General features: G+C 42.6%; 1 protein-coding gene across 3 annotated transcripts in view; it reads left to right on the top strand.

Annotated features, from left to right (window-relative positions):
* Positions 1 to 21,753, top strand: part of MAMDC4 (MAM domain containing 4) — a 343,940-nt gene that overhangs the window by 297,058 nt on the left and 25,129 nt on the right. For all 3 annotated transcript variants that reach the window (XM_033959811.1, XM_033959812.1, XM_033959813.1), the window contains 2 exons: positions 1,619 to 1,746; positions 11,719 to 11,845. In XM_033959811.1, coding sequence (XP_033815702.1) covers positions 1,619 to 1,746; positions 11,719 to 11,845 — 255 coding nt within the window. The remainder of the gene's footprint in view (positions 1 to 1,618; positions 1,747 to 11,718; positions 11,846 to 21,753) is intronic.

The following is a 21,753-nucleotide window of genomic DNA, read 5'->3' as shown; positions in this document are numbered from 1 at the left end:
GAAATTATTGAGGCCCTCATGCAGATTTACAACATGCCAGTATTTTCTCATTATTTGTATTAAATATCTGGTAGCCTCTGAAAAAGGGAACACACATATCAGCCATTCTTCATCTGATTGCTCTTTCTCTTTATCCCTAATTAATAGTTCCCTTGCTCTAAGGTAGCCTTGTTTAATCGCTCTATCGGGGTAGCCCCTGTCCAAGAATTTTCCTTGCAATATCCGGGCTTGTGCTTTAAATTCTTGCAAATCAGAACAGTTCCTCCTGATTCTTAGATACTGACTGATAGGTAGCCCAAATTTTAATCTGAAAGGATGGTGACTCATAAAATGCAATATGGTATTGCGGACCATAGGTTTCCTAAACACTGTGGTTGAAAAGCCCTCCAGGGTCCTTATCACCTGAAGATCTAAAAATTCAATCTGATGTTGGTGAAATGTGCAAGTAAATTGAATCTGTCTATCAATTGAATTCAAAAATTCTATGAAATGTCCCAATTCCTCCCAATATCCTTCCCACAAAAAGAAAATATCATCCAAAAATCTGATCCACATGGGAATTTTTTTAAAAAAATGCTGGTGCATATATGTTGTTCTTCGAATTTTGACATGTAGAGGGTGGCTACCGAAGGGGCCAAACTGGCTCCCATGGCCACCCCTTGCGTTTGCTTAAAAAAATCTTCACGATATTTGAAGTAACTATCTTCAATAACCCACCGGGCCAGCTGTACCAAAAAAAAAGTAGAAATTCTCTGGGGGGTACTCCGATTCTGAAGTACCTCCTCAATGATGTTCATAGCTTGAGTTTGAGGGATCTGTGTGTCCTGCAGCAGGAAATGAATAAGACAGCAGCCCTAGAGACGTGGCCGCCATCTTACAAATAACGAATGATATGAGGTGGACGGCTGTGGTGGTGGTAAATGAGGAGTTTTTTTATTTAGACTTGGTAGTAATGGTATGCGAGGGACACTAATTTATATAATATGATTTGCTTTAGGATAGACCCCTGACGAAACTCCAGTGAAACATGTTGGGTCTCACCGCACAGTCCGTATTGAGAAGCGAAATCTCACCATTACTAAGATAAGTAATAACAATAAGTTAAGAAATGCACAAAATTTAAACCAAGGAGGCCGGTGAGGATTTCACCACTTGTATCTCCCCGTAGTAACACCTTGGCGACATAGAATTCTATGAACATCGGAGCATCATTGGAGAATTTAGCACGCCTTGCTGTGTTAGAAACCTCTACCACAGCTTAGGAAAAGGGGGGTGGAGGTAAATTTCTGTCTATCACCTATTATACAAAAGATTAAATAAAACATAAGTCAACTACAACAGAGAAAGCCCCAGTACATATTTTTCCTTGATTCTGTTACCATCTCAGACTAAAACCATGCACAAAAAACAAAAAATCCCCAAATGAACACAACATTCCTCCCTAATGAGAGATATCAGTTAACCTTCTAGAAAACTCTGAATGGAAATGGTGTTTGCACATAACTTGGGGGTGAACAGTGGCTGGACAGAACATTTCTTCATTCACACCAACTCATATTTATTTTCCTGTTTCTTTCAGTTCTGCTGATTCTGTTTTTATTTTCTCTGTTTCTGTCAGACAAAGGAAAGCTTACAATGAAGCTTTACACCTCTGCTGGCCAGCTTACAATATGGAGTATTGAAGGACATCAGAGCAGAGGCTGGTTAAACAAGAAAATCCTAGTGGAGAGTCCAGTGGAGTTCCAGGTAATACAAACATGCCAATAAAAATTAGATGAATTAGGAAACCAGGTCAAAGCTATACCAAGAATGGGTTTAAATGTTGCTTCCTCAAGGGGTTCCCAAAACTGGATTTTAAAACTCAAACCCCAGCTGGTTAGAAATTTACTGTAGATTCTTGCATAATACAAGGTAAAAATGAGCGAGAAACAGGGTATATGGGGGAGGGGAGAGACAGAGAGAAAAACCCAGCAGAAAGGAAAATGGTAAAACCAGAGGACATAATTTGAGGTTGAGGGGTGGTAGATTCAGGGGCAATGTTAGGAAATTCTATTTTACGGAGAGGGTGGTGGATGCCTGGAATGCGCTCCCGAGAGAGGTTGTGGAGAGTAAAACTGTGACTGAGTTCAAAGAAGCGTGGGATGAACACAGAAGATTTAGAATCAGAAAATAATATTAAAGATTGAACTAGGCCAGTTACTGGGCAGACTTGTACGGTCTGTGTTTGTGCATGGCCGTTTGGAGGAGGATGGGCAGGGGAGGACTTCAATGGCTGGGAGGGTGTAGATGGGCTGGAGTAAGTCTTAACAGAGATTTCGGCAGTTGGAACCCAAGCACAGTACTGGGTAAAGCTTTGGATTCTCGCCCAGAAATAGCTAAGAAGAAAAAAAATAATAATAATAATTTAAATTGAATCAGGTTGGGCAGACTGGATGGACCATTCGGGTCTTTATCTGCCGTCATCTACTATGTTACTACTATGTTACTATGTTACTAGATGGCAAGATAGGAAATTACATCACTTCATGAGACTTACGAAGTGCCAGAATGCTGTTCTACCCCATTCCAGCAAAAATTAAGCCCTGGTGATAACCATACAAGCCCTGAAAATGTATAGGATTCCTGATACTGCTTGTGCAATAGCCCCTCTCTCCATTGGAATATTTTACCTGCTAGCATTCAAATTTGGGGAAAGGTAAAACTTGGGCTTCAGTAGGTTATGTCATTGTCCTTCTCTTTTACTTTTTTAGTTCAGTACTCTGCTTTTACAGCAAAGTCAGTTTAGGTAATAGTGTAGCCTTTAGATTCTCTATTAGGGTATTTATTTTTAAAATGTTTTAGTCTAGATTAGTATTTTAGATTGCATTTCAGAGCATAAAATAAGATCAGATTAGGGCATAGATAACAGTTGAGGAAAGTCTTGTTTAGTATTAAACTCCCCACCCCTGGCCTGACTTTTGATTTATAATTCCTTGAACCAATTAGAAGGCTAGAAAAGTAATTAGCTAGTAATTAGCTTTTAAGAAATAGTCCTTGGAGGGTAACCTACCAATTAACAACATTACCATAACCTAACATATAACTAGCAATCTTAGGGGAAAAGATTGGGGATAGACTGGAGTCTTGGAAACTCAAAATGCGCTCGGGAGACCAGATTCCTGGAGGCTATTCAGGACTGCTTCATGGATCAGCTTGTCAGAGAACCGAGAGTGAATGCCACTCTGGATCTAATCCTAAATGGGCTAAGAGGACCTGCAAAGGAAGTGGAAGTAGTGGGACCGTTGGGAAACAGCGATCACAATATGATCAAGTTCAAAGTTGAAGTAGGAAGACCGAAGGGAAAGAGAACCACAGCGACAATTTTTAACTTCAAGAAAGGAAACTATGAAGCGATGAGGGTAATGGTAAGGAAGAAACTTAGGAACAGCTCAAAGAAATGGCAGACTGTAGAACAAGCCTGGTCTTTATTCAAGGACACGGTGAGCAAGGCGCAAAATCTGTATATGCCCAGGTTCAGAAAAGGGTGCAAAAAAAGCCGAACAAAAGACCCGGCGTGGATAACTAAAGAAGTGAAGAAAGCGATAGGGGATAAGAATTCTTTCAAGAAATGGAAAAAGGGCAAAACCGAAGAGAACTGGAAAGAACACAGGAAGTATCAAAAAGAATGTCACCTTGTGGTTAGAAAAGCAAAAAGAGAATATGAAGAGAGGCTAGCCAGGGAAGCACGAAATTTCAAACCGTTCTTCAGATATGTTAAAGGGAAGCAGCCGGCTAGGGAGGAGGTGGGCCACTGGATGACGGAGATAGGAAGGGAGTGGTGAAGGAGGAGAAAGAAGTGTCGGAAAGACTAAACATGTTCTTTTCGTCAGTATTTACAAAAGAGGACACATCTAATATACCGGAATCTGAACAAATCTTCAAAGGAGACCAAGCAGAAAAATTAACATCCATGGAAGTAAGCCTCGAAGACATACACAGGCAGATAGAAAAATTAAAAACTGACAAATCACCGGGCCCGGACGGAATCCACCCTACAGTACTGAAAGAACTAAAGGAGGAAATAGCAGAACTACTACAGCAAGTCTGTAATCTGTCCCTGAAAATAGGCATGATCCCGGTGGATTGGAAGAAAGCTAATGTTACACCCATCTTTAAAAAGGGATCGAGAGGTGACCCGGGGAACTACAGACCGGTAAGTCTGACCTTGGTCCCGGGGAAAATGGCGGAAGCACTGATAAAAGATAGCATCGAGGAGTATCTAGAAAGTAATAAACTTATGATAACAAGCCAACATGGCTTCTGCAAGGGAAAATCGTGCCTGACGAACTTATTGCACTTCTTCGAAGGAATTAACAAATGGATGGACAAAGGGGACCCCATAGACATTAAATACTTAGACTTCCAAAAAGCCTTTGACAAGGTACCCCATGAACGCCTACTTCGGAAACTGAAGAACCATGAGGTGAAAGGAGACGTACACAGATGGATCAGGAATTGGTTGGCGGGTAGGAAGCAGAGGGTAGGAGTGAAGGGCCACTACTCGGACTGGAGGAGGGTCACGAGTGGTGTTCCGCAGGGGTCGGTGCTTGGACCGCTATTCAATGTATTTATAAATGATCTAGAAACAGGGACGAAGTGCGAAGTAATAAAATTCGCAGACGACACCAAACTATTTAATGGGGCTAGGACTATAGAAGACTGCGAAGATTTACAAAGGGACCTGAACAAACTAGGGGAGTGGGCGACGAGATGGCAGATGAAGTTTAATGTAGAGAAATGTAAAGTCTTGCATGTAGGAAACAGAAACCCGAAGTACAGCTACACAATGGGAGGGCTGTCATTGAGTGAGAGTACCCAAGAAAAGGACTTGGGGGTAATAGGGGACAAGACAATGAAGTCGTCGGCACAGTGCACAGCGGCCGCTAAGAAAGCGAATAGAATGCTAGGTATAATCAAGAAGGGTATTACAACCAGAACGAAAGAAGTTATCCTGCCGTTGTATCGGGCGATGGTACGCCCGCATCTGGAGTACTGCGTCCAATATTGGTCGCCGTACCTAAAGAAGGATATGGCGTACTCTAAAGGATTCAGAAGAGAGTGACATGCTTGATAAAAGGTATGGAAAACCTTTCATACGCTGAAAGATTGGAGAAACTGGGGCTCTTTTCCCTGGAGAAGCGGAGATTTAGAGGGGATATGATAGAGACTTACAAATCATGAAGGGCATAGAGAAAGTGGAGAGGGACAGATTTGTCAAACTTTCGAAGACTACAAGAACGAGAGGGCATTCGGAAAAATTAAAAGGGGACAGATTCAAAACCAATGCTAGGAAGTTCTTCTTCAATCAGAGGGTGGTGGACACCTGGAATGCGCTTCCAGAGGGCGTGATAGGAAAGAGTACGGTTTTGTGGTTCAAGAAGGGATTGGATGATTTCCTGAAGGAAAAGGGGATAGAAGGGTATAGATAGAGGATTACTATACAGGTCCTGGACCTGATGGGCCGCCGCATGAGCGGACTGCTGGGCATGATGGACCTCTGGTCTGACCCAGCAGAGGCATTACTTATGTTTTTATGTTCTTATACATATTCCTTTTTTTTTTTTTTTTTTTTACATTTCATTACATTAGAGATTTCTATTCCACCAGTGTCTTGCGGTTCAAGGCGGATTGCAAAAGAATTACTAAAAACGTATTACAAGAAGATATCTGGTAATTTCTAGAGGAGATAAAGAGTAGATGAGATTGCTTTGGGGAATTGGGAAGGTATTGGGAAGTAGGAAGGAGCTAGCAGTATTAAGTCATATGCAGGAATTTCTTGAAAAGTAGAGTCTTTATTTCTTTTCTGAATGCTTTAATGTTTTATTTTATATTTTTTATATCCAAATTCAAAACATACAAACTTTACATCACAATTAGGTTACAAGTCCCCCACCACAACAAGCAGGGAGGAAACAAGCTAAAGCAACATATCATTAGAGAAATTATGTACATGTGATGTCCAGAAAACAAGCCAAAATAACGCAGAAACAAACAAAACCCCAAATCCTTTCACCATTTGCCCCAATGTAACCAGCATAGCTGGATCTTAGTATAATGCAATGACCTTCGAATCCCAGACCCAAATCAATGCACCTCAGTTCTCCACTCAAGGTAAGTATCCCAAACTTTGTGAAAGGGTAGCACTCTACCATATTTGTACGCGATCAATTTTGACATTAGACATATATAATCTAATTTTTGCAGCACCTTCTCTATAGAAGGAATCGCTGTTTGCTTCCAATTTGGGGCAAGGTTAGTTTAGCAGCTACAAAGAATAAGTTATAGCCATGTCTTTCTTTGGAACTGTTGGCAACATTTGTATCATTGGAGATATGACATTCCTTTTTGACTGAATTTTGATAAAATCTATCTGGGTGGAAATACATTTAAAATATCAATAGTGCTGCCCGATTCACGATTCGAATCGGTTCACCAATTCACTTTGGGTGAACCGATTCGAATCGATTTAAAACAATAAAAAATCGGCTTCCTGATTCGGACCCTCCCCACTCGCCCACTAAAGCAGGAGCGGCAGCGCTACTCTTTCTGGCCGGCCGCTAACGCTCCTGCTTTAGAGGGCGAGGGGGGAGGGTCAGTCGGGAAGTGCTGCAGGGTCCGGTTTCCCTCCTGGCCTCCCGGCATCAAATTTACCTAAATCCATCAGCCTGCATAAGATTGCTAGTGCTAGCGATCTTTGCAAGCTACCGTCGGGTTTCTGAGCTGTCTTCTCTCTGCCGCAGTCCCCCCCCCTTCTCTGATGTCACTAGCACTAGCGATCTTATGTAGGCTGATAGATTTAGGTAAATTGAGGCCAGAGGGAACATGCAGGCCTTCCAGGGGGGTGCAGTCCGTCGTCGGGTGGGGTTGTACAGGTCTTCCAGGGGGGTGCAGTCCTTCATGGGGGGGATTGTATAGGCCTTCAGGGGGGGGACAGGCAGGCCTTCAGGGGGGGACGGGACAGGCAGGCCTTGGGTGCAGGCCTTCAGGGGGTACAGGCAGGCCTTGGGTACAGGCAGGGCTGCCATCAGAAATTTCTGGGCCCCTTACTGAGCAATCCTATTGGGCCCCCCACACACCCCTTCCCCCCCCCCCTTCTTCCATGGGCCGAATACACACATACTTTTCTGCTAATGCTCCACCTAAGCCAGTCCCGTAAAATCTTCTCACATCCATTGGGTGATTTGGCATAGAGGAGATATTCATAAAAAGAACGTCCGTCAAGATCTTTACTCATAGACTGTGCCATTTGCTTTAAATCATCTTCCATCATTAATCCAAATTGCACAATTCTTTCTCTGTCTTTGTCCTGAATGGCATCTGGCCACATTGCTGGATCCTTCCAGTCAACAAATTTATGAGCAGGCGCGGAGAACGCATTTTTAAACAAATGTAGTTTATCCTTGTACTCCTTATGTAATTTTAATCATCTATGGATATGTTTGTATATTTATTGTTCAAATGGTTTTATTTATTTCCCCAAATTTATTTTTGTTATAAGCATTGAAAATATTTGATATTGTGTTTAAATCAAAATCTCAATAAACTTGAAACGAGTGCCCGTGAGATTGTGGGAGGGTTAAATACTCAAAACTTAGAAGAATAACAATTTACTTAAAGTTTTTGCTATGCCAGCTTTCTGGTATCTTTACATACAGTGGCGTACGTAGCATATGTAACACCCGGGGCCCATCATTTTTTGGCACCCCCCCATCTGTAAGAAAAACATGATTTTTAATAACAAACCACACGTCACACATGAGTACCTAGGAAAAGGCAGCATCATACATATTGCAGTGAGCAGTACATCAATATACCCATTGTAAAACTAAACAAGCCAGACCAGCACAGATCAATCCTACACCATCAATCCTAACAGAAAACCATGTCTTTCGAACACACAGAACACAGAAAACACCTTCGCCTAGTATGGAATATGTCATCACAAACTAACCCCTCATTCTTTTACAAAACTCATAGAATTCTGAGCATCAGAGCTGCTACCACCACGGCTGGCGCTAAAAAACACTCCACAGTTTTGTAAAAGGGGGGATAAAATAGAAATACACAGTTTCAATGCTCTAGCTCAGAGGTGCCCAAACTTTTTGAGCTTGTGAGCTACTTTAAAATGACCAAGTCAAAATGATCTACCAACAATAAAATTAAAAAACACAAAGCACACTATACGCTGAGAAAATGTTAATTATCATTCCTATTCTGGGTTTTTTTCAAAGAGGTCAAGGCAGATGACTCTATGCATTGTCACCTCAGTAACAACCATACAAAAATAGACAAATATACCCTCCATCCTTTTTATTAAACCACAATAGCAGTTTTTAGCGCAGGGAGCTGCGCTGAATGCCCAGCGCTGCTCTTGACGCTCATAGGCTCCCTGCGCTAAAAACCACTATTGCGGTTTAGTAAAAGGGGACCATATTGTAAAATATAGACAGCAGATATAAATTCAGAACTGTGCATAGTAAGTGAAGGGAAGTTTTCATCTCTGGGAATTTACCCAGTTATTTGGGCAAATTCCTTTGAAAACTGTGGTAATACTGCCTCCACTTTGCTAAATTTAAAATAAAATCATTTTTCCTACCTTGTCTGGTGATTTCATGAGTCTCTGGTTGCACTTTCTTCTTCTGACTGTGCATCCAATCTTTCTTCCCTTCTATCAGCCTGTATGCTTTCTCTCCTCCACACCTCATTCCCTCCCCCAACTTTTTCTTCCTCTCTCCCTGACCTTTCTTTTTTTCTGTTTCTCTTCTTTCCTTCTGTTTCCCTGCCTGCCCCCTTTCTTTCTTTCTCCCTGCCGTTCCCCAAGCCACTGCCACTGCCATCGGGGAACAGGACCCACCAATGGATAACAGGCCCCAAAGCTGACGCCGATGCATGCTCTCCCTGCTTCGGGCCAATCAGTCTTCCTCTCCCCGACGTCAATTCTGCCGTCGGAGAGGAAGTTCCGCCCAGCCAGGCAGCGATTAGCTGGCCCGAACTTCCTCTCTGACTGCAGAATTGACATCGGGGAGAGGAAGACTGATCGGCCCGATATATTAGATCGCCAAGACAAAGTGAGTCCTGGGTGATTGACTCACTTTGCCTTGGCGAGCTACTGGCGCCCCTGCCTTAGAACACTGCCTAGGACCCTTGGGGAGCCCGGGCCCCCTGTCAGCTCCGGGCCCCTGAATGCAGGACTGGTAGTACTGCCCTGATGGCGGCCCTGGGTACAGGCCTTCAGGGGGAGACAGGCAGGCCTTGGGTGCAGGCCTTTAGGGGGGGACAGGCAGGCCTTCAGGAGGACAGGTAGGCCTTGGGTGCAGGCCTTTAGGGGGGACAGGGATGCCTTCAGGGGGGACAGGCAGGCTTTGGGTGCAGGCCTTAGGGGGGACAGGCAGGCCTTAGGGGGGACAGACAGGCCTTAAGGGGGGGACAGGCAGGCCTTGGGTGCAGGCCTTTAGGAGGGACAGGCAGGCCTTCAGGGGGACAGGCAGGCCTTGGGTGCAGGCCTTCAGGGGGGACAGGCAGGCCTTTAGGGAAGACAGGCAGGCCTTGGGTGCAGGCCTTCAGGGGTGGGATGTAGGCCTTCAGGGGGGGACAGACCTTCAAGGGGGGACAAACCTTTAGGGGAATGGGCCCTGGTGTAAAAGTACACGGAGGGAGGGAGGGAGGGAAGGGGGATTCAAAGAGATGTACATATGTCGGACTTTGGGGGGGAAAAAATAATGGGTCTAAAAATAGAGAAGAGGGAGAGAGATGATGGGCAATGGGATTTAGAGAGGGAAGGAACAGAAAGAGAGAGATGGTGTAGAGGGGGGATAGGGATACTGGATAGGAGGGTAGTTGAGAAGGAGGGAGAGATGCTGGATGAAAGGGTAGTTGAGAAAAGGTGGATCTGTGGATGGAGATGAAAAAAAGAAAAGATGCCAGACCTCTAGGGAAGGGAAATGGAAGGGGAGGACAGAGACGGCAGATGGATGATTAGCACGGAGAAAGAAGAAAGAAGGAGACCCTGGCAAGCAAATTATCAGAAGACAACCAGAGCCTGGGACCAACAAGATTTGAATAATGACCAGACAACAAAAGGTAGAAAAAATTATTTTATTTTCTGTTTTGTGATTACAATATGCCAGATTTGAAACATGTATCCTGCCAGAGCTGGTGTTAGGCTGCAAACGTGAGCTAGGATTTAACAGAGAGAAAAAGTCCTTTTTGTTTGTATACACCACAGCGCCAGTGTGGTTAGGAGAAGGCAAAGGGGGTGAAGATACTATAAAAGGATGAAGAAATTATAAAATAAACTCACCAGGATGTTTTTAAAAAAACACCCAATTGGGCAGGAAAATCGAATCGAAAAATCGATTCAATGGGCTGAATTGAATCGAATCGAAATTTTTTTTCCTGAATCGGGCAACACTAAATATCACCATCTGTGACTTTTAAGACTCCTGAGGCAGGCCTGTTGGTCGAAACATGTACATGCCGAGTCATTGAATCATTGAATGTATCATTGTGTCATTGGAGAAATAAAGATCTTCATATCATCAGATGAATTGGAGGACACTTTTTAGTGCACATCATTCTGATTTGAACAATTCCGTCTGGCTTTTGTATATCTGTATTTGTGGTTTTGTTTTTCTCTTGTTTTTTTTTCTTTATAATTGTGTCCACCATTTTGCCTGGCACTGAAGTCAGGCTTACCAATCTGTAATTTCCTGGATATCCCCTAGAACCCTTTTTAAAAGTCAGAGTAACATTGGCCTCTACAATCTTCAGGTACTACAGACGATTTTAGCAACAGGTTGCAGATCACTAATAGCAGGTCAGCAATTTCATGTTTGAGTTCTTTTAGGGCCCTGGGATGTATACTATCCGGTCCAGGCGATTTATCACTTTTTAACTTGTTGATTTGGCTTAGTATGTCTTCCAGATTCACCAAGATGTCTTTCAGTTCCTCTGCATCATCACCCTTGAAAACCATTTCGGTTCAGGTAGATATCTTACATCTTCTTCCGTAAAGACCGAAGAAAGTATTCATTCAGTTTCTCCGCTATGGCCTTATCTTCCCTGAGCGCCCCTTTTGTTGATCATCCAACGGTCCCACATTTTCCCTCACAGGTTTTCTGCTTCTGATGTACCTAAAAAAAATTGTTATTTTGCCTCTTTTGCAAGTTTCCCTTCATATTCTTTCTTAGCTGTCTTTATCAATGTTTTGCATCAAACTTGCCAGTGCTTGTGTTTCTTCTTATTTTTTTTAATTCAGATCCGTTTTCCATTCTTTAAAGGATGATTATTTGGCTTTAAGGATTTTTGTGGATGTAGAATATGTTTACATTTAATTCATGAGAATTGCTATATTGAGTCAGATCAAAGGTCTCTGAGGGTATTGTGTGCAAGCTTTAGCCTTCAGGTCTTGATGCAAAAACTCCATTAAAATTCTACAGCTGCAAATAAATGTCAGCTATTGGCACTGGAGGACACCAAGGAACTAACAACTTGAAAATTATAAGAAGTTAAAGGGTAAAAAAAAGAAAAAGTACAACAGAAGGTTGCTAATGTTTGTCTTTCCTTTGTATCAGTCCTAAAAGTGTCTCTTTAGCACTGGAATAGATATGGAACAAACGATGGTTACCTAACGCACTGTACCCCTATTATCCACTTACTCCATGTTGCTTCTTCCTACAGATTGTCTTTGAAGCTACAAAGGGTATCTGGGTTGGTGCTGGAACAATTGCTTTGGATGACATTGACTATACAGAGGGAGAAACCTGTGAAGCAGTACAAGCTGGAGATCAAACTGAAAATCCCACAAGTAAGACAAAGAACTGGGATGGTGATTGATATTGTAAGGTAAATGGAGCTTAATTTGTTGTACGAGGGGCCACTGAAAAGTTTTCAGCCCAGCTAACAAATTGGGGCAGTCTCCATCGAGGGCTATACACTGAGTCCACTGATTTTTCCACTTTTTTCGTTCTGTCAGAAAAGTACTGAACAAAAAAGTGGAAGATAGCTGGATTAAGTGTATAGCCCTCTATGGAGACTGCCCCAACTTTGTTGGTTGGGCTGAGAACTTTTCATTGGCCCCTTACAGGTAGAAAAGGAGGGGAATTGTAGTAGTGGGAGAGGGGACAAGTAGGCCAAGATCAGGAACAACAGGAGAAGGGAGGCTTGATTTAGAGAACAGTCACCATTCTCTGTGGTGCTCCAGGGTCACCCCCACCCTCCTAGTCTCTTCAGGCTGCCTGAAAGGGATGAACTGGAGCACTGCACTCTTCCTGCTATGGAATCTGAAAAGAAGTGCTTGAATTGCATTCCAGAAATTAATTTTGTGTGTCATAATCCTTAAACTAGTAGTCTCCAATAGGAGAGACAATGGATTGTTGTTGTACAATCCCGCTCTATTCCTGTACAAGTGGGTTATGCATCTATGGTCACCAGATAGCTTGTAGGAAGCCTCATTTACATAATATTTTCAGCCCCTCCCCTCTTACCTCAGGAGTGCTCTCCAAGAATTAATTTGCATTCCTATAGATAGACAGTAGGAGCTAATCTTTTCTGCTCATGTTTATTTTTCCTTTAAACTCAATCTTTTGATTTTGATTCGCACCTTTGTGCTATAGAGGTTCCCCATGGGAGTAGCTCTGACTGTGGGAGATGGCAGACTTTGTGTAATGACTGTTTCCAGGGGGTTGGCTACCTTGCAGTGCACTCTGGACAGCCTGTACTTTCAGGTCGGGGTTCAGTGACCATTCCCTTGGGAGTTTGCTCATCCCAGGTTCGTTCACTAGTGGGTCTGAGCATAAGCTGTGTGACTCCATGGAGGTGCGCCCGGGATCGGAGTTGACTGCATCCCTCCGCCAAGTTGCATCCGCATGGTTATCCGGTGGTAGTGGAGGTCTCCGGTCATTGTCATGGGGCCGGTAGGGCAGTCAGAAGACCATCAGTCCAATTTGCATGCTTGTTGAGGCAGAGGATCTCCCTGTAAGCTATTTCAGCTTCTTTCCCTGCAGTTTCCAGTACCTCATGGCACAGTGGATACAGAGCTAACAGCATGTTTTTAGTAATTCTGGGGGGTCTCCAAAAGTGGATTTTGGGCAGTTTGTGAATGAGCTCTAACCTCCCCCCCCCCAACACACACACACAAACACACCCTCAAAATCCCAAAATTGCTGTGTTCTGGGGGTTCCTGTGCTTTTCCTGGGCTGTTTGTTTGTTTTTATTTTATTTATTTATAAATTTTCTTTTTTTAAAAAAAATCTTTATTCATTTTCCTTTCAATCAACAAGTATACAATTTTATAAAATATACTATACAAAATCACTTGTACATTCTTAACCATAAATCTTAAATACTGTAAAATATCCCTCCCCCCATCAAGTTATCACTTGTACAGAAAGATAAAGTTAAGCTGCAAACAAAATACAATATTAATTATATCCTACTAACCCTCTAATTCAAGATGTCTTAATATAGCTTAACTTTAACTCAAGTCCTCAATTAGAACCAAGATGTAGAAATCAACGAGATGACAAAGAAATAAAAATAAAGATACGGTTATTGGCTGTTTGTTTGTTTTTTTTATTAAAAATTATACCCACAGTGACTATCTTGGATTTTCCCAATTTTAAAGTTAATTTTGGCCTCTACAAGCTTCATTTTTGCAAGAATACTACTCAAATGGACTCCCCAGGGCAGGATTCATTGAACTCATGCCCCATTTGCAGTGGATGACTGTCCAGTGTGCGGCTGTGTTCCACCTATGCTGCAGCATGGGGGGGGGATGAAATCTTATCGGCCCAAGTTCCCTACACCTCTGATGGGGGTCCTGCTGCTCTTTCTAGCCAAGGGCACCCTAAAAAGTCAAAAGGGGGCCCCCATGGATAGTGCTTTCGGCACCAGCGAAACACAGCCACAATTCATTGTCCAAAGCTCACAAGTCCTCCAAAAGTTCTAAGAAGGGTCCGCAGGAGCTGGTTCCCATCCTGAACGATGGGCTTTCCCCAGAATCTAATATAATGTATCAAGCTTATTTGGCGAAGAAAAAGACGCCTTCTGTATCTCCTACTATGGGGGTTTCCCCTTCCCAGGACACAGGTGTTAAGTCGAGTCTCCCCGAGATGTCCCTCACACAGGCTGGCACTACTACCATGAGGGATGTTGCTATGCTTGCGAATTTCCAGGATCAGAAGCTGGGAGGATTCCTGAATCTGGGTGAGAATCCCACAGTGTGGAGATTTTTCAAACCTGCAAACCTAGTTGATTTAATCTCTGGGTCCCTTCAAGAATTTAAGTTGGAGGCTGATCAGTCTGCTTCCACAATATGCTTTCTTATGAGTAATGAAAAACCGCAGTCTGCCTCCTTTCCTGATCATCGAGATGCTCACGGACATTTGGGAGGTGCAAGGATCCCTTGAAATGCGCCAGAGCCATGTCCAGGTTCTACCTGATTGCAAACGCATTTAATCAGTGCTTTGCATCCCCGAAAATAGATTCCTCAGTGGTTCAGGTTACTAAACGCACTTCTCTTCCCAGCGATGGTTGGGTAGTGTTGAAGAACACTCAGGACTGCAGAATGGACTTTGTCCTCAAGTACCTATTTGACTCGACAGCTACTGGGCTAAAAGCGGTGGCAGCTTCCTCTTTTGTGTCCAGAGTTTGTCATTTGGAGCTTTGCCATGACCCTGACACTATCGTGATCTAGGATCTCATCTTTCTGATCTCAGGGGTGGAATACATGGCAGATGTGACATGTACAACATGTTCAAAGTATTTGGCAAGCTATCGGCCTATTCTATTTTGGTGTATAGGATGTTGTGGATCCGTGAATGGTCCAATGGCTCGTCCTCTAAGGTAACCCTGAACAGATTGCATTTCAGAGGGCAATTGCTGTTTGGCAGAGGTTTCGATTAGAGAATGACACGGGGATAAATTTTTCCCCGTTCCCATGGGAACTCATTTTCCCGTCCCGGTGAATTCTTTTTCTATCCCTGCCCATTCCTGCAAGCTCTGTCCTCATCTGCACAAGCCTTAAATACTTTAAAATCATAAGTGTTTGAGGTTTGTGTGGTTAAGGCTAAGCTTACAGGAATGGGGCAGGTACAGTGACAAAACTTGTGGGGACGGAACAGGGAAATTGAGTTCCTGCAGGGACAGGGAAAAATTTGTCCTCGTGTCATTCTCTAGATTGGATGACCTTATGGCTAGTGTGTAGGACCATAAATCTAAGTCCTTGCCAGATAATAGGCCCCAAATCCCTAGGGGATCAGGGCGTTCTAGCCTTCTTCCCTTCAGACTTTCCCATCAATACAATGGGGGCTCTTCAGGGCAGCATTCTTCTCACAACCAAACAGAGGTTCAGTGGCTCCCAACGCCAGCCATCGATGGGGAGCTGTCCAGCTGCAGTCTCTAAGAAACAGTTCAGACGCCAGGCCTCTGGCTGCTCTGACATAGATCGGGGGTGGTTCTTGGCCTTTCTGGCAGAGTGGAAGGCCATCACCTTGGACCATTGGGTTCTCGAGGTCCTTCAAGATGGCTACAAGCTCGAGTTTTATCGTCCTCTGGCAGAGTTCTTTCTGGATTCACCTACAGGGGGCCGGAGAAGGTGGCACGGGTGGAGGCCATGGCACAAAATTATTGAACATTGCAGCCATAAAGCCTGTTCTGGAGCATGACGGGCTCCAGCAGATACTCAGTTTACTTCATCACGCCAAAGAGAGGCTCCGAAGACTGGAGGCTGATCCTGGACCTGAAAGTGGTCAATGTAGCCCTTAGAGTTCCTCATTTCCAGATGGAAATGGTGCATTCAATGATTGACTCTGTAGCTCCAAAAGAATTCTTGGTTTTTCTGGACCTGATGGAGGCCTACCTCCATATTCCCATCTTTCCAGAATGTAAGTAGATTTTTGGATATAATTAATTAGTGTAATATAAATAAGTCATGTGCACATCTCGCCTCTAGGAGATTCCATAACTACATCCATGGATTCTGTTTCTTTGCCAGCGTATACTAAGACAGAGACCAAAGCTATATGAAACATTTTATTATTATAAAAATATAATTCACAAGCCAGCAGTAAATAATAACTAATTATTGTTCACAATATATCTGAATACATACATATATCTCAGCACATAATTATTACACAGTAATTGCTAAGTAATTAGTAAATATGACTAATTCTTACATACTAGGTATAATTCCTTATAGAAATAAATCCTGATAATAGCAGTACTCTATTAGAGCATATCACCAAAGGAGCTTAACATTCCTTATCCATAACCACAAGTCTATCTAGCCCAGCTGATAGAAAAGATAATTCCTTATCTCATCCTTTTGAGATTATGCCTTAGCAGACTCAGGAGATGGAATTTGTCTATTTTCCTCAGCGTAGCAGCGGATAGAATTTCTTCTGATTAGAAACAGTCCGTTTGTCACTGAAAGATGCTGTAATGTATGTCTGCCACAGTTCCTTATGTGATGGAAACCAGATCTGTTTAGGAAGCTGTTCGGTATTTTCACTCTCAGCCGAGAGCCAGTCACAAGAGGTAACTTATCAGTTCTTATTAATATTGAGGTGTGCAGAGAAACTACGCTTGGATCCAAGCTTCCTTATATCCCAGCATAGACTAATAATTTTTAGACACCTTTCTCCTTAGATCGTCAGCTGACCCCTCTAGGACCAATCCAAAAACAGAACCTGAATCAATAGCTTTTCTGTAGAGGAACCTTGAGAGGCATCTCCGTAAATAAGAAAAGAAACACACACATCATAGCAGCTCATACCTCCTCCAGATTCACACGGGCAGCATTTATCACTCGGCCGATATCCTTGACTAGAAACACATAGTTCTTGTAAACATACCCAGAATGCATCTGGCAGGCAGCAAAGATTATTTTTTCTTGCAGAAGATGGGTCAGGCTTCTTGACATCAGTGAGACCTAACCCCAAAAGTGAGGAAGGAATCACTCCTACAAGAACACAGAAAGCACTTGAGGTTCCTCGTCCTGCAGAAGCATTACCAATTTGCGGCGCAGCCTTTTGGGCTGGCCACGGTGACCCGGACCTTCACCAAGGTTATGGTGGTGGTGGTGGTGGAGGTTCAGCACCTGAGGACCCAGGGAGTCCTGGTCCTCCCGTATCTGGATGACTGGTTGATCAGGGCCCCTTCTGATTACAAGGGGCATCAGGCGGTTTGTCAGGTTGTCCAACTGCTTCAGCTCCTGGGTTGGGTGATCAATTTCCAAAAGAGTCACCTTGAGCCTATGCAGGACTTGGATTACTTGGGAATTCAATTCCATATAGGCATGAACAAAGTGTTTCTGCCCATTGCGTGCCAGGTAAAGCTCCACCAGCTAATCAGGACTTTTTTGGCCATGCCAGTCCTGACTACTTTGCAGTATCTTCAGGTCTTGGGGTCCATGGTGGCGACAATTGATGTGGTTCCATAGGCTAGGGCTCACCTATACCCTCTGCAGGATGTGCTTATCTCCCGCTGGAATCCACAACAGGACCCACTGGATGCCTGACTATCCTGGCTCGCGGAGGCACAGAACAGTCTAACCTGGTGGTTGAGTCATTTCTCCTTATCCAGGGGGCTTTCCCTCCGGATCTCCGAGTGGGTCATCCTGATGCCAGATGCCAGTCTATTCAGCTGGGGTGCTGTTTGTCTGGACAGTCCAGTTCAGGGCCGGTGGTCCCCCTCCGAGAAGTATTCAATCAATTGCCTGGAGCTTCAGGCAATCTGCCTGGCTTTCCTCTTCTTCAAGCGTCAACACCGGAACTGAGCCATGCATGTCTTCTTGGACAATACCACAGCTGTGACTTACATCAATTACCAGGGGACACCAGGAGCACCTCTCTGAGCATGGAGGCCCAGTTACTCTTCTGGTGTGCCAAAAACCACCTTGTGGTGCTTTCAGCGGCGCACATAGTATCATATGGTATCACACACAGAATTAATCAATCTGAAATCATTCTGTATAGTGCAGTGCTGTTGTGATCAGACAGATGCTCAAGGCTTAATAAAATTTCATTTTTTACAGCAAAAAACAAAAATTGTAATTATTGACCCAGGATAAGTCACTTGATACATGCACTCAGAAGTTTTATTTTTATTTTTTGTACATAAGTATGGATTTCTTATCACCATTGCTTTTTATTTCCTTTAAAAATATCAACTAGAATAACGAGATTTGTTCTTCTTCTTTTGTAATTTCTCAAGGGACATGTCAGGGTTGTCCATTATCTCCATTACTTTTTATTATTTATTTGGAACCATTATTACGTACTTTGTAGCGTGATGTCCATATAACAGATCTCTCTATTGTGGGTCGTGACTTGAAGGTTCTAGTCTTTGCAGATGATCTTATGCTCATTTTGACTGATCTGGAACATTCTTTATCACATCTGCTACATGCACTGGATGAATTTGGCTTCCATTCTGGATTTCAATTGAATTACTAGAAATTGATGGTTCTTCCATTCCAATCATCATTACCTTCTCAATGGACTAGCACCTATCCCTTAACTTGGACGCCAGGTAAAATTGTATATCTCGGGATAACAATACCAAGATTTCACTCAACTTCATGATGTAAACATACAGCCATTGTTAGAAAAGATAAAATCTCAGCTTTTGATGTGGCATCATTTTCCAATTTCTTTGATGGGCGAATAGTTCTGTATAATATGATAATTTTACCTCAATGGCTTTACATTTATCAGATGCTTCATCTTATTCTTTCCTGAAAAATTGAATTTCAATTAAATAAATTTCTTAGAGCAGTGGTTCACTATCTTCCTAATGCCGCAATCCTTTAATACGTTTCCTCATTTTGTGGTGACCCCCAACCATAAAATTATTTTTGTTGCTACTTCATAATTGTAATTTTGCTACTGTTATAAATCATAATGTAAATATCTGATATGCAGGATTTATTTTCATTGTTACAAATTGAACATAATTAAAGCATAGTGATTAATCACAAAAACAATATGTTATATATTGTGAAATATTTATTTCTAATTACAAATAAATGTATGTGGGCATATCCGCAGGTGGGCGGACCTGCCTGGAGATGGATAGAGGAGCGGTGTCTCGGTTCCTAAGATCAGTGTTCTTCAATCTTTTGATACCTATGGACCGGCAGAAATAAAATAATTATTTTGTGGACCAGCACCAGTCCATAGACCAGCAGTTGAAGAACACTGGGCTAAGTCGTGCCCATCTCCACTCAGTCTCCGCCCCAGACCCTGCTCCCATAATAGTACTAATTGTAACATCATTTTTTTCATTCATTTTTCATATATAAACACAATATAATTGTATTAACATATAATGGTTAACCACAAAATTAAAATACACAAATCACACTGTATGCTTTTTAACATTCATTTCTACCAGAAAACAGATAACCCCATGCAAATGCAGGACCAAAAACTAAAAGTACAGTAAAACCTTGGATTGCAAGAAACTTGGTTTGCAAGTGTTTTGCAAGACAAGCAAAACATTTTATTAAATTTTAACTTGATATACAATCAATGTCTTGCAATACAAGTACATACAGTGTACACACATTACAACTGAGCCAATGGTTCTTCTCTCTGTGACTCTGCAAGAGTGTAGTGACTGTTCTAAATTAGCGAGGTCTTGCAATGCAAGTACGTATAGTATTTTGTATTAAAGTTTTGGGGTTGTGGAACAAATCATATGAGTTTCCATTATTTCCTATGAGGAAATTTGCTTTGATATACGAGTGCTTTGGATTAAATGCATGCTTCTGGAACGAATTATACTCACAAACCAAGGTTTTACTGTACTAATAATTACAAACAAACCCTAAGATGCAAGTCTCTGCAAGCAGTACAACCATGGAGGAAAAGAAACAAATGCATTTCTTCCTGAACAGACAAATCAATCACTAAATTAAAAAAATAAAAGCATTTCTCCTACCGTTGTTGTCGTCTCTCTCCCTCCATTGTCCCTCCGTTGTTGTCGTCTCTCTCCCTTGCCTTCTGGCCTGCCCCCTGGTGTTATCTTTGGGCCGGTCCACTGTTCGATCAACGCAGCATCTTTGGGCCAGCTCCCCAAGTGCTGCATTGCACAAAGCTGTGGGCAACGGCTCCTCACGCGCATGCTGCACCTCATCTGGAAGCCTTCCCTCTGACGTTGTGACATCAGAGAGAAAGCTTCTGCGTAGGAGCCTTTTCCCACAGCTTTGTGCACTGCAGCACTTGGGGAGCTGGCCCAAAGATGCTGCGTTGATCAAACAGTGGACCGGCCCAAAGATAACACCAGGGGGGGCAGGCCAGAAGGCAAGGCACATGGAGGGAGAGAGACGACAACAATGCCGCGTTGATCGCACCGTAGACTGGCAGATGAAGAATGCTGTCTTGGGCCTGATGGACGTGCCGGCCCTTCAGACCAGCACCGGTCCACGGACCAGCGGTTGAAGAACACTGCCTAAGACTATCGGAAATATGTGTTTTCCAATGGTCTTAGGCGACCCTGTGAAAGGGTCGTTCGACCCCCAAAGGGGTCGCGACCTAAAGGTTAAGAACCGCTGTCTTAGAGGGTTTATTTAGAAAGGAGGTAGACCCCCGTCTTCTATTGCCAACGGTGGCTATGCCAATAGATAGGGGAGGTCTTGGTCTATTGTCTTTGCGTCAGTTTGTTGATTGTTGTAATATGAGACATAAACATGACTGGGTTTTTTTCAATGTCTTATTTTTCTTGGACTCCAGTGGAACTTCATTTGTGGAAACCTTATCACTTCAGTTATTTACTTCATTCCTCTAGGTTGGAGTCTGCTGTTCTAATGAATCTTTATTATTTTTTACTTGCACCTTTATGAGCCACTTTTCATCAGATTTGTTGTAAATTAGATATTAATTATCAAATTATCCCGTTGTTGCCTATTAGTGGAAATGGATCCTTTTAACCTGGTATGAAATCTGCTGGTTTTCAGGCAGATAAGAGAAGGGAATATCACTTACTTGTATCAAATCCTTGGAGATGATGATATTCCAACCTTCTCTCAATTGCATACTGAGTATGGATGGCCTCATTTAGATATTTATTCATACCTTCAATTAAAACATTATGTATCCGCTCCACCGCCCAAAATTTTATGTTAAAAAAATATGAAACCTTATCAGAGGTACATTGGTTGGAAGCTCAGTTAATAGTTCCTTTAAAATACTTTAGACACTTGCAGTTGGAATTTTCTCCCATTATGGATTATGATAACGTGGCTAGAGCTTGGAACATAGAATTACAATTAAATTTACAAGGTACTTATATAAAATGTTTTTTTGCCCTTACATTATGGTTTTATACCGGATATTTCTTATTTTGAGATGAGATACAAATTTATTTGTCGTTTGTATATGGCACCTTGGCAAGCCTATCGAACAACAATTGTCTCTGAAGGTTCTTGTCTGAAATGTGGCCACAATAAAGCGACCTTAGCTTATATATTTTGGGAATGTTATTTGATTCGTAAATTTTGGTCAATAATTTTTTCTCAAGTTAGTCATATGTGGCATGTTAAATGGCATTGTAATAGCTATAGTTTATTTTAGATTTTTGATATTCAACATCCTATACCTAAGGGTTATAAAAATTTTTATCCCAGGACAAGCAGGCAGGTATTCTCACTAGTGGGTGATGTCATCCGACAGAGCCCTGATACGGACATCTTGCAAGCATGTCTTGCTT

Source organism: Geotrypetes seraphini, chromosome 10 (genome assembly GCF_902459505.1).
Source record: "Geotrypetes seraphini chromosome 10, aGeoSer1.1, whole genome shotgun sequence".
Lineage (NCBI taxonomy): Eukaryota > Metazoa > Chordata > Amphibia > Gymnophiona > Dermophiidae > Geotrypetes > Geotrypetes seraphini.
Note: the sequence above shows the minus strand (reverse complement) of the source record. Positions and strands in the feature narration are given on the sequence as shown.